This window comes from Hyperolius riggenbachi, chromosome 1 (assembly GCF_040937935.1).
Source record: "Hyperolius riggenbachi isolate aHypRig1 chromosome 1, aHypRig1.pri, whole genome shotgun sequence".
NCBI classification, from domain to species: Eukaryota; Metazoa; Chordata; class Amphibia; order Anura; family Hyperoliidae; genus Hyperolius; species Hyperolius riggenbachi.
Window position 1 is genome coordinate 471,382,546 of NC_090646.1, and position 15,767 is coordinate 471,398,312.

At 43.8% G+C, this 15,767-nt stretch overlaps 1 protein-coding gene across 1 annotated transcript in view; it reads right to left on the reverse strand.

The window, feature by feature from the left end:
* PES1 (pescadillo ribosomal biogenesis factor 1) overlaps positions 1 to 15,767 on the reverse strand; it is a 94,981-nt gene that overhangs the window by 19,961 nt on the left and 59,253 nt on the right. Inside the window, exons 8-9 of the mRNA XM_068240569.1 lie at positions 14,841 to 14,918; positions 14,568 to 14,660 (exon numbers count right to left, since the gene is read on the reverse strand). Coding sequence (XP_068096670.1) covers positions 14,568 to 14,660; positions 14,841 to 14,918 — 171 coding nt within the window. The remainder of the gene's footprint in view (positions 1 to 14,567; positions 14,661 to 14,840; positions 14,919 to 15,767) is intronic.

Genomic DNA, 15,767 nt, shown 5'->3' on the forward strand with positions numbered 1-15,767 from the left:
ACCAGTAGATGCAACATTTCAAGCAACCTGATCATCTTCCACTGCAGACTGGCTTATCTCACACAACAGAGATTATGGTAATCCCCACCCTGTCCAGCAGTTAAACTATGTACACATAATTAGAGATTTTCTTTACCTAAAGCAATTGTTCATGATCACTTCAGGTGACAATCTAGCATGCCTACAGGTGTACCTTTATGCTGGCGACCTCCTTTCCAGCAAAGTAAGTAAATCCTCCACCATCTACTACTTTAACCCCCTACCCCTCTCCACAGACAAATTGTACTACTTTGGCTGTGAGATGATCAGTCAATCAGACTCTCATGGGTAAATAGTCCCCAAAGAGATCACAGGTGAGTTTCTGGCAGTACATATCAACTTTAGGAAACACACCTCTTGATGTACCAGACAGTTCGGCATGTACTAACTGGAAAACTCGGTAGTCAACGAAAAAATCAGGTAAAGGAATGTAAAAAAGGTTTGACAGTAAAAGGCGTGTGCGCCTGCAGACAAGACAGAAACTTACACCAATGGGTGTGTGCCGGCAGACACAAAGGAAGCAGACACTTATACCTATGGGCCAACAGAAGTCACTACAAAGAGTAGCTAAAAAATCTTTCACTCGGTTCACTTACATAAATTCATAACTTGTAACAAGCATGAGTCTTAGATTTGAAAGTAAAAGTTTATACAAAAAATATGAATAGCAGAGAGGGAAAAAAATCAAGGTGTTGGGAAATGATAGGCACGTATTGTTAAAGGCGCACTTTGGCGAAAAAAATTGTAAAATTTAAAATATGTGCAAACAAATAAGAAGTATGTTTTTTTCCCCAGAGTAAAATGAGCCATAAATTACTTTTCTCTTATGTTGCTGTCACTTACAGTAGGTAGTAGAAATTTGACAGACGCGACAGGTTTTGGACTAGTCCATTTCTTCATGGGGGGATTCTCAGGGATTTATTTATTTTCAAAAGCACTTAGCGAATGGCAGTTGCTCTGTCCAACTGCCAAAAAAACTGTAGCGAGCAGGGAGGCTGGCCAGCATCATTGTTTAAATCCTTTTTAGGGAATATCCTTATAAAGAATAAAAGCCTTGCTGAGAATCCCCCGTGAAGAGATGGACTAGTCCAAAACCTGTCGCTTCTGTCAGAACTGAACTGTATAGAGAAATGGAGGGGGCCATTACACAACAGGGAACTTTGTAATGGAGGGAGGTGGTCACTGGACATTGAGGTTGGCCCGCAACTTGATCCCAGATCAATTCCGGCCCTCTTTTTATTTGGGTTTGACACCCGTGCTCTAAAGTCATGTAAACACTACCAACTGGTGTTACCTGTCTCCTAATCATTTGGGCCACATCGCTGGGCCAGCCTGCACACAGACGTGTTGCTATGCGGGGAACAATGATTAGCATGAACAATTGGATCGGTGTTGCTGTGGATGAGTATATGAGCCGGGTGAGCAGCTGCCGTACACACCCCTGATTATCAGCAATGACCGCCTCAGCCGACTTAAAGGGAAGGTTCAGGGACAGTTGGTAAAAAATAAAAATCCGAATCCACTTACCTGGGGCTTCCTCCAGCCCGTGGCAGGCAGGAGGTGCCCTCGGCGCCGCTCCGCAGGCTCCCGGTGGTCTCCGGTGGCCGACCTGGCCAGGCCTCTTCTGCGCTCCATTGTGCGTTCCACGCCGGCGCGCTGACGTCATCGGACGTCCTCCGGGCTGTACTGCGCAGGCTCAGTAGTTCTGAGCCTGCGCAGTACAGCCCGGAGGACGTCCGATGACATCAGCGCGCCGGCGTGGAACGCACAATGGAGCGCAGAAGAGGCCCGACCTGGCCGCTGGCCTGGCCAGGTCGGCCACCGGAGACCACCGGGAGCCTGCGGAGCGGCGCCGAGGGCACCTCCTGCCTGCCACGGGCTGGAGGAAGCCCCAGGTAAGTGGATTCGGATTTTTATTTTTTACCAACTGTCCCTGAACCTTCCCTTTAAGTAAGGTGTGTACGGGCCTAAAAGGATACATCTGGCGATTAAAGAAAAAAAAAATCAGATTTACTTACCTGGAGCTTCCTCCGGCCCCTGGAAACCTGTGTGTCCCTCACTGCAGCTGCGCATGCGCAGAAGTCGCTGACCTGCCCAAGTTGACGGCTGATACGGAGGTGACCCCGGGAGACTGCCTGAGAACGGAGCTGGGGCGAGGGACACTACTTCCAGGGGCTGGAGGAAGCCGCAGATAAGTCAATCCGTTTTGTTTTTCTAATTCCCAGATGTATCCTTTAAAAGGGTACCTATATATACATCGATTTTCCTGTTCGATTTCCAGTTGATTTAATTACTCTGGTTGACTCTGCCAGAAATCTATTTACTCAACATGTCTGAACAATCTAATCTTTATCGATTTTGACTTAATTATGACCTAAAATTTAAACCATTAATCGGACAAGACAGAAATTTTCCGCTGATCAAGGGCACAGTGCGGAAGGAGCAGTGGTTGAATGATGGGTCATAGCAGCACTGCATCGACCATTGTAACGCTAAAGTAAGATTGGTTTTAAATGGATTCCCTGCTGAATTCCAATGACCAGTGATGAACTGCCTCTGGTACTAAGAATACATATCAATCGAATCAAATTCTGATTATATCTAGGAAACAAATATGCGTGTACGGCAAGTTGGAATTCTTGAGCTAGATTGGTGTTCTGGAATCTTATCTGCACTCTCTACATATACTCCTACCCAGGGCTAGTTTTGGATTATGATCAAAGAAATTTCTCCACACACCTTCCATAGAGTAAAAACAGTCCTTTTTATTAAATCATCTTAGAAAAATAGCAAAAATGGCATGCAAGCTGACGCGTTTTTGACCCTACCGGGTCCTTAGTCGTAGCTAATGTGATACATCACAAGGGATCTTAAATACCTGGAGGCTACACCCTCTAACCACACCTGCACAAGTGACTAACATGTTTAAAGGGGAATACCCCTTGTGGGAGAGGAGTGGGCTCCAGCATATTGTACAAAAACATACATACATTAAAATTACCATGATAATAGTGGGGCTAACCTACAATTTCTTAATTAACTTAACCCCCAGAACAGGGGGGGGGGGGGGGGAGGTACAAATGAGCAAAATGCAAACATAGTATCTTTAATATTTAGAGAACAAAAATAAATATAGATTTGGATAAATTTGAAAAGATCAGAAAGACTAGTTATAAACTATAACAAGTACCAGAGAGACCTGTCCTTGGACATCACACCAGAGCCCCTGATGGCGTTCACACAAACAGATTCACATCCCATCTGTAATTCAGCCCCCTGGGCTCCCTAGTGCCCAAATTAAAGATCCATCTCACTTAATGTTCCAATAATTTTTTCTCAAAATCACCTCCCCTGCTATCCAAATGGACCCTCTCCAACCCCTGAAAAGAAAAAGGAGTTAAATCACCACCGTGACACGAACGAAAATGTCTGGTCACAGAGAGGTTCAAGCAATTGACGTTTGCAGCCCCACAATCATGCTCCGCAATCCTGGCCCTTAGCGCTCTCGTAGTGCATCCAACATATTGCTTTCTACATGCATTACAATGAATAAAGTACACCACCCCCTTTATACCGCAGTTAATATATTGTTTGAGACTAAAAGTCTTTCTATTACGAAAGGACACAGCGGTATTACCAGTGGCTTGCACCTTACAATATCTGCACGTTCTCACTCCACACTTGTAGGATCCCTGATACCTCAGCCATGTTGCCCCCTGTCCAGGACTTGGGTCCTCATATAGACTGGGGGACAGTACATCCCCCAGTGTGGGTGCTCGTTTGCTAACAAACCAACAATTGCCTTCCACTTTTGGTGCCATCTCTGGATCCGCGAATAGAATGGGTAAATGGGTTGTTAGAATCTTCACCACAGAGGAATGCTCCATGCTAAACGCTGTAGAAAATGTAATGGCATTGCCACCAACACCACCTCCTGTCCACACTCTATTGGCCAGAAGTGCAGGCCTTCCCTTGGCCAACACCTTAGCTTTGGACCTCTCAACATATTTCTGGGGATACCCCCGCTGAGAGAGTCTCACCTCGGTTTTCCAAATTTCATTGTTCAACCGATCTGGATTAGAACAATTTCTTACTATTCTTGTGATCTCCCCAATGGGGATACCACGAATAGTATGATTGGGATGGCAACTGCTGGCCAACAGGGTAGAATTCCCATTGCAAGACTTACGGTGGGTGGTGGTGGTAACTACCACATGAGCCCTCTAGTTGGAAGATCCAAAAACACCATAGAAGTGGGATGTATGGAAGAAGTGAAATGGAGATTGATATTATGGTTTAGATAAGAAACAAACTGGTCAAACTCTGCAGTATGGCCTGTCCAGATTAACACCAAATCATCGATATAGCGACTGTACCAACGTATATGCTTTGAAAACATATTCTCAGCCAGTGTATCACTCCGGCCAGAAGCCTCATCTCCCGAGAAGACAGATGCAGCTGAAGATTGCCGATCGCCCAAAATGCCCGAAGCATCTGACGCCTCGAGAGAACTGAACAACACCTGTCTACCACCCACAAGCTGGCGGGGATGTTGACGTTTCAAAATTGGTCTCGGGGTACGACTAGATCTAGTAGACCACCTCCCCGACTCAAACCGTTTCGGTCTTATAGTCCTCAAGATCTCTCTGGTACTTGATTTTCTTAATTTCCATAATTGATTGCTCCAACTTGACCAGGCTCTCCCTTGTTCGTTTGGTAAGCTCATCATAAAGCTCAGTGGACTCAAAATTCTGAATACTAGACTTGATGTCTGAGATTTTCAACTCAATGTCCAACAATTTTTGTTCCTCATAGCTAATGATAAGTCTCATAAGACTAATTGAGTTTTGGATTATATGTAACTGCTATTCTATGGCTACGTCCTAAGTTTAATTATTTATAACATAAGTTGTTTGAGGTTTAGGATTCATGCATAGTGGAATTTTTTAAAGTGGACCTGAACTCTTGAATAGGACACAAAGAAAACAGAGAGAAATGTAATTTGATCTCTCAGTTGCGTCAGCGCAGACATTTGGCAGTTCTCGGCAGACGCAGTTAATATGATGTTAACACTTTGCTTGCTTCCATGAAAGCAGGAAGCAGACACACTGTAGGAGCTCTGTAAGCTGTAACAAATAAATGTTTCCCTTTAAAGATTATACTGTTGCTTAACTTGAAGTTGAAGAGCAGGCATGAAGTTCTGAGTTTAAAGGGATACTTAAGTGATTTAAAAAATTCCAGTTTTACTTACTTGGGGCTTCTACTGGCCCCCTGAAGTCGCACGGTGCCCACGCCAGTAGTCCACAATCTTTCGTTCCCCCGCTGCAACTCAGTTTTGTTTTCGGCGACTGAGCATGTTGCCGGCCACTGTGCCTGCGTGGCTCTGGCTGTGCACGTCCTCATGCGCGCTCCCGTCAGCGGAAGCATCTTGTGCAGGACGAGAAAATCTCTACTGTGCCTGGGCAGGAAGCAAATAAGGACATGCGCAGCCAGGGCTGCACAGGTGCAGTGGCCAACTTTCAATGTGCAATCATTAAGTGACATGGGCTGCAGTGCACAGTTTTGTCTACATCCTCAGCAAACTGCCCTGCGAAGACTGAGATTATTATAAAAGTATACCCAGTACCATTCAATACTTGTGCATATATCTTATGTTTGCTGTTTTATTTGCTCTTACCAGTTACCACTGTTGCCATATGAGGTTTAAAAAAAAGTATAACTTCTTATCTACTATATGTGACATTTGTGCTAAGTCACCTCTAATGTCATGCAACCAATTAAGACAAATATATGACCTTCTAAACATGGACTTCTGCTTTTTAAAAAGTTAAGCCATGCTTTTCCTACTTTTTCCCAAGCAAATACTCGATGTGCACCTGAGATCTACAGATCATAAAGAGCCAACTCTCTCCCTGACGTGCGATAAAGTGCATTCCTAGTCACAGCTGGATTTACTGAGATGTAAGGTATGAACTCTTTGTGCAGAAATCGCTTTCTTTCTTATACACAAGTTGTGGAATCGTGATAGGAGGAAAAAGTCCCAAATTAACTTGCTTATGTTGGCCACAGGTGCACTAGGTTTTCCTTAAATGTGTGGATTGTGAGTTTGTGTCTAGCATACATCTAGCTGGAGAACTGCTATAGCTACCACATGTTCTTTTGTGATTTTCAGAAGTGACTGTATACAGTGTTCTCAGTAACGCTGGGAACACACAATGCAATTTCCCATCTGATCTAAGGGTAATCTGACAGAAGTTATATCATGTGTACAGGTCCAAACTCCTTATCGATAAAGGGATCGATTTGAATTAACTTTGCAAAATCGTTCCCTTCATCGTTCAGAAATAGATTAGGCAGGTCAGAAATAATCGTCCGTTTCACAATGATCGGACCAGAAGTGGGGAGGGGGGTGGGGACAGTGTAAAGAGTAAGGAGGTTGGTAAAACTTCAAGTAGCCCATTTCATGTAAACAAAATTGGTAAGTGTGGTGGTAAAAATATAAAGTGCATGGTAACCAATGATAGGAGCCTTGCAAATAAAATAGACGAACTAGAGTCTGATTGACAAAGGCTATGACATTGTGGGAATAACCGAGACCTGGATGGATGAAAGCCATGACTGGATAGCTAATTTAGAGGGATACAATGTGTTTAGGAAGGATAGAACAGGGAAAAAAGGTGGAGGGGTTTGTCGCTTTGTTAAGAATTCTTTTTCAGCTGTCCTGAACGAGGAGATGGAGGAAGATTGTGAAGATGTGGAGTCCGTTTGGGTAAATATTCATGGTGGAAATAAAGGTTGCCAATTGCTTATTGGGGTATGCTACAGGCCACCAGATATTCTTGAAGCTGCAGAACTGCAGTTACTATAGCAGATTGAAAAAGCTGCAAGTAAAAATGAGGTCATAGTTATGGGTGACTTCAACTTTCCAGACATAGACTGGGGTAGTGGGGCTACCCATTCTGGTAAAAGCAGCAGATTTCTGGCATCACTACAGGACAATTACTTGACTCAAATGGTAACTGAACCAACTAGGGGGAATGCGTTACTGGATCTGATCATTTCTAATAGACCAGATAATGTATCAAATGTGCAGGTTCAAGAACATTTGGGAAATAGTGATCACAACATAACGTTTGATCTGGTGACTGATAGGCCACGGGGCAGCGGGACCACTAAAACTATGAATTTTAGAAAAGCAAAGTTCGATCAACTCAGGCAGGCACGAAGCCTGGTGAACTGGTATAATCTACTACAAGGGGAAGACACTGAGGGAAATGGCATGCTTTTAAACTTATTCTCAATCAATATTGTAGTATGCATATCCCATATGGAAACAAAATGTCTAGGAATAAAAAAAAAAAAAAAGGCCTCTATGGATGAATAGAAAGGTTAGAGATAAAATGAAGAGGAAAAAGAATGCCTATAAGGTCCCAAAACAAGAGGGGACCAAGACTGCATTAAGCAATTATAAGGAGTGCAATAAAAATCATAAAAAAAAATTAGGCTGGCAAAGACTGAAGCTGAAAATCAAATCGCTAGGGATATTAAATCTAACCCAAAAAAGTTTTACAAGTACATCATCTCTAAAAAAAAGAAAGGTTGACTGTATTGGACTCCTAAAGGATGAGGGTGGGAACTCAATGGTGGATGACCAAGGTAAGGTTATTAAATGCTTTCTTTGCTTCTGTCTTCACAAGGGAAACATCACTGTTGCAAATTACAGAGGCAGAAGAGTCTTAATGTTCTCCTAAAGCCGCATCTACACACGTAGATGCGGCGGCGATGCTCCTTATCAAGCGGCTCGATTGATGAGATCCGACAGGACGGATCTCCGCACCGCCGATCCCCTGCTCGCTCCCCGCGGGGGGACAATGGCAGGGAATCGAGCGGAATATAAGCGGCGCCGGCGGGGACGAGCGGGGAATCGAATCCGGCGCACGCGCGGCGAGCGAGGACACGGAAGAGGCGATCCGGCGGCTAATTGAGCCGCCGGATCGCCGCCTCATCTACCCGTGTAGATGAGGCTTAACCTCCCTGGCGGTTTATTTATTTTGCCAGGGAGGCTGCAATGTGGTTTTTTTTTTAATAAAAAAAAAAATATTTCATGCAGCCAACTGAAAGTTGGCTGCATGAAAGCCCACTAGAGGGCGCTCCTGATCCGTACTTTCGATCGCCTCCGGCAATCGAAAGTAACAAGATAGGCCGCAATGAGCGGCCTATCTTGTTTCGCTTTCCTCGTCGCCATGGCGACGAGCGGAGTGACGTCATGGACGTCAGTCGACGTCCTGACGTCAGAGCCGCCCGATCCAGCCCCTAGCGCCGGCCGGAACTGTTTGTTCCGGCTGCGCTGGGCTCGGGCGGCTGGGGGGACCCTCTTTCGCCGCTGCACGCGGCGGATCGCCACGGAGCGGCGGCGATCGGGCAGCACACGCGGCTGGCAAAGTGCCAGCTGCGTGTGCTGCTTTTTTCAGAACTGAAATCGGCCCAGCAGGGCCTGAGCGGCGACCTCCGGCGGCATACCCCGAGCTCAGCTCGGGATTACCGCCAAGGAGGTTAAGGGAATTAAGTTCAGTTATAGGTAAACCCCTTTATCTTATCTTTTGTGACTCTCTTTCAACTGGCAGAGTCCCAGTGGATTGGCGTAGAGCCCACGATTTTCCATTATATAAGAAGGGCAAAAAATCAGATCCACGAAATTATAGACCTGTAAGTTTAACATCAGTTGTATGCAAACAATTTGAGAGGTTACTAAGAGATACTATACATGACTTCTTGGTAGAAAATAATCTTATTTCTCAGCATCAACATGGGTTTACTAAAGACAGGTCCTGTTTGACTAACATGCTCAGCTTTTATGAGGTAGTGAACGCTAATGTGGATATTGGGAATGCTGTAGATGTGATATACCTGGACTTTGCACTTTCGACACTGTTCTCCACAAAAGTCTGGTGCAAAAGTTGAGGATGCAAGGACTGGGGAAGAGTCTGTGTGCATGGATAGGGAACTGGCTAATGGACAGAAAACAAAGAGTTGTGGTCAATGGATCATACTCAAAATGGGAGATCGTTAGCAGTGGGGTCCCACAGGGGTCTGTACTGGGTCCAGCACTCTTCAATTTATTTATTAATGACCTAGTTGATGCAGTAGTGAGCAATGTTGCTATTTTTGCAACTGCTGCAGCTAAAGCAAACAACATTTTGGGATGCATTAAAAGGGAAATAAAAACTTGAGATGCTAGCATAATATTGCCCCTGTTTAAAGTGACCCTAAAGTCAGGAATAAAAAAATGAGTTTTAAGCAGCCCATACACTCAGCCGATTTTCTGGCCGACCGATCGATCGCGATCGATCGATCGATCGATCGCAAATCGGTTGGCCAATCGACCGATCGACGGCCGATTTCGATCGATTTCGATGGATTTCCATCGAACTAGCAGGGTGGAAAATTTAGGTCGATCTGATGTGATTGCTTATCAGTTTGCATTGGCCTTAATGGAAATCTGATGGCAAAAAAATGCCATCAGATCGAATTTCAACAGATTTCAAACTGAAATCTATTGGAATTCTATCCTGGTAAAAAATGTTCTAAAAACGCATCAGATAGATCATCAGATGCATTTCTTATCTGTCTGCTGCCAATCTGACGAGTGTATGGGCACCTTAACTCACCTGGGGCTTCCCTCAGCCCCCTGAAGCTGATCGGTGCCCACGCTGACTCCATCCCTGGACCGGCTGGCGGCGGCTATTGCAGCACAGGGAGGCCGCAATAGCAGCATAGGGGGCGCTATTCTGGCTGGGAACGCGAAGAATCACTGGCGTTCCCAGCCTGTCGGCCGGTGACGGCGAAACCGGAAGTCGCCGCCGGCCGGTCCAGGGACATCTGATGGAGTCAGCGTGGGCACCGATCAGCTTCAGGGGGCTGAGGGAAGCCCCAGGTGAGTTAAACTCAGTTTTTATTCCTGACTTTAACTCTCTAGTAAGGCCACATCTGGAATATGGAATTCAGTTCTGGGCACCACATTACAGGAAAGATATTGCAGTCTTAGAGCAGGTGCAGAGACGAGCAACAAAATTGATACGTGGGATGGAAGGTCTCACTTATTAAGAAAGGTTAGCTAAACTGGGTTTATTTAGTCTAGAAAAAAAGACGCCTTAGAGGGGATCTAATTAACATGTATAAATACATCAGAGGGCAATATAAAAGCTTAGCGGATGAGCTTTTTGTCCCTAGGCCTTCTCAAAGGACTAGAGGACATGATCTGCGCATGGAGGAAAAAATGTTTTAGCCATTTATTTAGGAAAGGGTTCTTTACAGTAAGAGTGATTAAGATGTGGAATGCATTGCCACAGGAAGTAGTTATGGCAAACTCTATACCTGCATTTAAAGGGGGCTTAGATGCTTTCCTTGCGTTGAAAGACATCTATGGCTACAATTACTAGGTAATGCCTAATGATGTTGATGCAGGGATTTTATCTGATTGCCATCTGGAGTCGGGAAGGAATTTTTTTCCCCTTTTTGGGGCTAATTGGACCACGCCTTGTAAGGGTTTTTTCACCTTCCTCTGGATCAACAGGGATATGTGAGGGAGTAGGCTGGTGTTGGTGTTGTACTTTGTTCTCTGGTTGAACTTGTTGGGCGCATGTATTTTTTCAACCCAAATAACTATGTAACTGTGTAAGTTGCACCGTGTGTTCACAGCATAACATGATCTGTGAAGGTTACAAAGGGAGGATTATGGCAGCTAGTATTCACTGGCTAGATAGTAAAAAGCCTGAGGATTTAACTACTTGCTGCATGCCATGCAGTATATTCACGGCCCTGCAAAATTGACCGGATGCACCAGGGCCGCTCCCATTCGCCCGCGCACCGCCGTTACCGCCGCTTAGAGGTGGAGTTGATAAATGGGACCGCAAGTCCTGGATTCAATGAATACCAGTGTCTACGAGACGCCGGTATTTATTGTATCTTTCTGTTGTCACACTGCTATGCATTACTTCCGATTCACGTGCATATGTAGGTGAATCGGAAATGACTGAGGACATCTTGTGGCCAAATAGTATATTGCACCAAATTTAATTTTTGCTTAAAGAGGAGCTGTTAGGTATAAGGTCTCAGAGAAAATAAACACATATATCAGTAGCTAAAGATTGGCTGTACTTACATTACATATGCATTTCACTGTCCACGTTTGTACTTCACTGAATTTTTATATAGTATATGCAGAGATTGATGCTCCTGACAGCTCATGGCAGGTTCCATGTTTTTCTGTCAAATGTGTCGTCATGTCCTGCCTGCTTCCTGATCACAGAAAAGCTCGTACTGAATAACACAGTGTGCAGTGAATATTAATGAGCCATGTGGCTAGGAACAATAGCTCACTCCTGCAGTGTACTCTGCCCGGAGATTTATCAGTGCTACTCGCTGGACTGATTACAAGCTGCTGTAACGTCTCATTAGCAGCCGAGGGGAGGGCCCCAGAATGCTTTGCAGTATAGTATGCGGCTTGCGTCCTCTTAGGTCTAACAGCTTTTCTGATAAGCACACATCAAAGGTAAGAGAGATTTTTATCTTCACTAATGCCTTTTTGGCTTTCTTCTAAACTGTTTAACACAGGAGAATAGAGGTTTAAATTAGCTTCTGCAGCCTGACAGTTACTCTTTAACAAAAATCCCCACACTGACTGTTAAAATTAACTATTTCCCTCCCACACCCTCCCATAGTACCCAAACTTTTTTTTATTTATTTATAAAGAGGGGGGGGGGGGGGGGTTACATAAAAAATATATATAAGTAGTTACCTTAGGGATTGAACTTTTTAAAAATTTATGTCAAGGCGGTATATTACTATTAATTTTTAATTTATGGGCTTGTAAGAAGTGATGGATGCAAAACTGAAAAAAATGCACCTTTATTTCCAAATAAAATATTGGCGCCATACATCGTACTAGGGAAATGTTTTAACCGTTGCAATAACCGGGACAAACAGGCAAATAAAATGTGTAGGTTTTATCCACAGTAGAATGTTTTATTTTAACACTATAATGGCCAAAAATGCATTCAGGATAGAATTATTCTTGGCATACTGTAACTCCCAAAGAAAGCCTAATTGGTGGCGAGAAAAACAAGATATAGATCATTACGCTGTGATCAGTAGTAATTAAGTTATTGACGAAAGAAAGGGAGGAGCGCTGACAGGTGAAAATTGCTTTGGTCCACAAAGGGGAAAAACCCTCAGTCATCAAGTGGTTAAAGGACACCTGACATGAAAGGGATATGGCGCCTGCAATATTTATTTCCTTTTAAAGAATACCAGCTTCCTGGATGTCCTGCTGATCATCTGGCTTTCATACTCTTAGCCATAGACCGTGAACAAGCAGATGTTCCTGACTGAAGTCTGACTTGAATCAAGCTGCATGCTTGATTCAGGTGTGTGATTCAGACATTACTGCAGCCAAAAAGATCAGCAGGCAACTGGTGTTTAAAAGGGTATAAATATGGCAGCCTCCATACCATTTTATTGCTATCAATGGAAAAAAAAAATTTCAGCAATCTACCTTATAAAGACTCACAACCTCTTTCAAACTTCTGCAATTAACAAAACAAAACAAAAAAAAATGTACATTTATCAAAGACTCCATTGTGTTTGGGAACCCTAAATATCACATGCTTCTTCACTGACTGTAAGAAGCATAATATATTATTCAGGAAACCCAATTTTATGTACCGTAAATGATCCTGGGTCCAGCATAAGAAACAGTTCCTGTAGCTATACATTGCTGTATGTTGATAGGTAACCCCTCCCCCTCAGTGTTGTTTAGCCTAAGCCATTTAGTTATGCAGCCTTCTGTCCCAGTGCACTCTGGGGAACCATGTGTTTCTGCTCATTTCAAACACAACATAAATACATTTTGCAGTGAGGCACCTTGGCAGCAATAGATGTCGCCACACATGTTAAATTTAAAGTAAACAGAACAACATACCTGACGCTTTCTCCAGCCTTATCGCTCCTGCGCCGTACTCCTCCTCATTTGTCTGCTATTGGTCCCAGAAAATCCTCCGCTCTGGGGCCAACTGCGCACGCGCTCCCGTCATTTGGAGCATCTGTGCCTGCACAGGTGCAGAGTGCTACCGGCAATGGGAGCGAGCTTAGCTGGACTAGACCAGCACCGACTGGACCATTTACCGGGACAGGTTGCGGACAAGTGACGAGGCAGAGGATGACGGCATGGGAGCGTAAAGCCTGGAGGGGGCTGGAGGAAGCCCCAGGTATGTTTTTTTTTTATTATTATTATTAAGTCCCCATCTCAGGTACACTTTAAGAATGTAATTAAGAAAGAAGAAGGATTTCACAATGGGCACACATTTGACAATACATTTTAAAGTAATATAAAATATAAGAAATGTTAATGATAACTACTGTCCGCTACCATTGTAAGCTAACTGATACACAAAACTTTTGACTTTCATATTGGTGTGCTATCCTACTCAGACTTTTCTATATGGCATTTGGTAGCACGGCTGACCACCTTGGTTATGCACCCATGAACCTTGTGAAAGGTGTGCCACTTTGATCCATTCACCTGCAAGTTACATTCAATGCTGTTTCTCTTTAAAGTAGACCTGAACTCTTGCACAGGACATAAAGAAAACAGATAAATGCACCCTGTATGTATTTAGAGAGTTTAGCCTGTCTAATTCCCCCCTCATTTGTGTCTAATCACAAGTTGTAATTTGATCTCTCCCCTGTCACATGAATGCCATGGCAGATAAGCTCATTTAAAAGCACACAATGTTAATATGTCTGCTTCCATGAATCAGGAAGTAAGAACACTGGAGATTTGTTTTAGGATTTGTTTCAGCTGTAACACAGAAATGTTTTGTTTTTTTTAAAGAGACTCTGAAGCCACTATAAAAATCAGTTTTTACCTTTTATTTCGTTTAAGGATCATTGGCAGACCTAAATCGCCGCTATCCCGCGGCAGAACGAGGGTTTTCTCACCCTCAAATCCTAGGGCAAAAATCCACGATTTTCTGGTTGTGGATTTTGCTGCACAGGGAGGCAGAGCTTTGAGCTGCAGCTCTGCCTCCATTCGCATCAGGAAGACTGAGAGGGGCGGGCAGAGGCGGCAATCAGCAGGGATTGATGCGACGAGAGGCAGAGCTACAGCCCTAAGCTTTGCCTCAATCAGGAAGCGCTCCCCGCAATGTGCCCCGGGATTTGGCGGTGATAGAACCCTCATTCTGCCGCGGGATAGCAGCATTTTAGGTCTGGCAATGATCCTTAAATGAAATAAAAGGTCATTATGCTGCTGTATATCTTTTAGAGCAGAGAGGACGTTCTAAGTTCAGGTCTGCTTTTACCGAAAGCATTGCTCGCCCATTCCATTACCCCTCAGTCTGTCATCTACCCTCCCATTCACTTTTTACATTTCTTCTGGCTATCTTTTTTCCGTTTTTTTGTTGTTGTTGTTATATAAGAAAAGCTGGTGACCGTTTCATACGTTAACTGCCAAACAATATCTTACTTACTGAATCTGCAGGGAATTCATCAACCTCTGCTTCCGGGTCTTCAGGCTCAGATGGGATCACTCGGGACAGGCTGGCACTGAGAGCTGCCAATTTCTGAAACAGGGAGCAGAATCAATGGAGCATACGGACTGCCAAGCAGCCTTCAGAAACAATGAGATATATATAGCAGGAGAGGAAAATTACAAAGTACAACCATAGAAATAAGTGCAAAGAGAGAAGAATACGTTCAGCTAGATTGCCAGCTTCATGGTAATACTAGTTCCAGAAACATACCTCCATGTAGGCCTCAGACTCCAGAGCGTATCTGTCTTCATCATCCATCTTCAGCTCTGCCTCTGAACGAGAATCCAGCTGATGGATAAAATAATAGATTACAATGTTAATATAAAGATGGGAAATGTACAGTAACTAAGCCACAAACACAAAATACAACAACACCAAGAACTGAATGAGTTCTCATGTAAGGTCAGTTTGCATTTCAAGTTCTTCCACCTGTAACAAATGTTTTCACATCTATTCTCTGGCATACAACACACTAAACATCAAAACCTATATAATTAGACCACAGGTAAAAAAAAAACAAAAAAAAAACATGTAAATTGTTGGTTCAAAGCAGGTGCTGTGGCAGTTTCCAATCTTGTGTGTAGGTAGGTGTGTAGGTGTGTGTGTAGGTGTGTGTGTGTGTAGGTGTGTGTGTGTGTAGGTGTGTGTGTGTGTAGGTGTGTGTGTGTGTAGGTGTGTGTGTGTGTAGGTGTGTGTGTGTGTAGGTGTAGGTGTGTGTGTAGGTGTGTGTGTGTGTGTAGGTGTGTGTGTGTGTAGGTGTGTGTGTGTGTGTAGGTGTAGGTGTAGGTGTGTGTGTGTAGGTGTAGGTGTGTGTGTGTGTGTGTGTGTGTGTGTGTGTGTGTGTGTGTGTGTGTGTGTGTGTGTGTGTGTGTGTTTACGTAGAGGGACATTTACTGAAGAATTTACTGATGCAGAAGAAGAAAAAAGTATATAAAAGTGTTTAATTCAGATAAGTGCCTTTAATTCAAAATTCATTCCTCCACATACAATCTATCAGCAACATAAAATAAGTGCCACAAAAAAAGGATAAGTCGGCCAAAACATCTTATTTACAGTACAATTCTTCTAAAACTTTAGTGGGTAAAACAGTGAAAATGTTTGTTTTTTAATTCTTTTCACATATTCACACTACGAAAT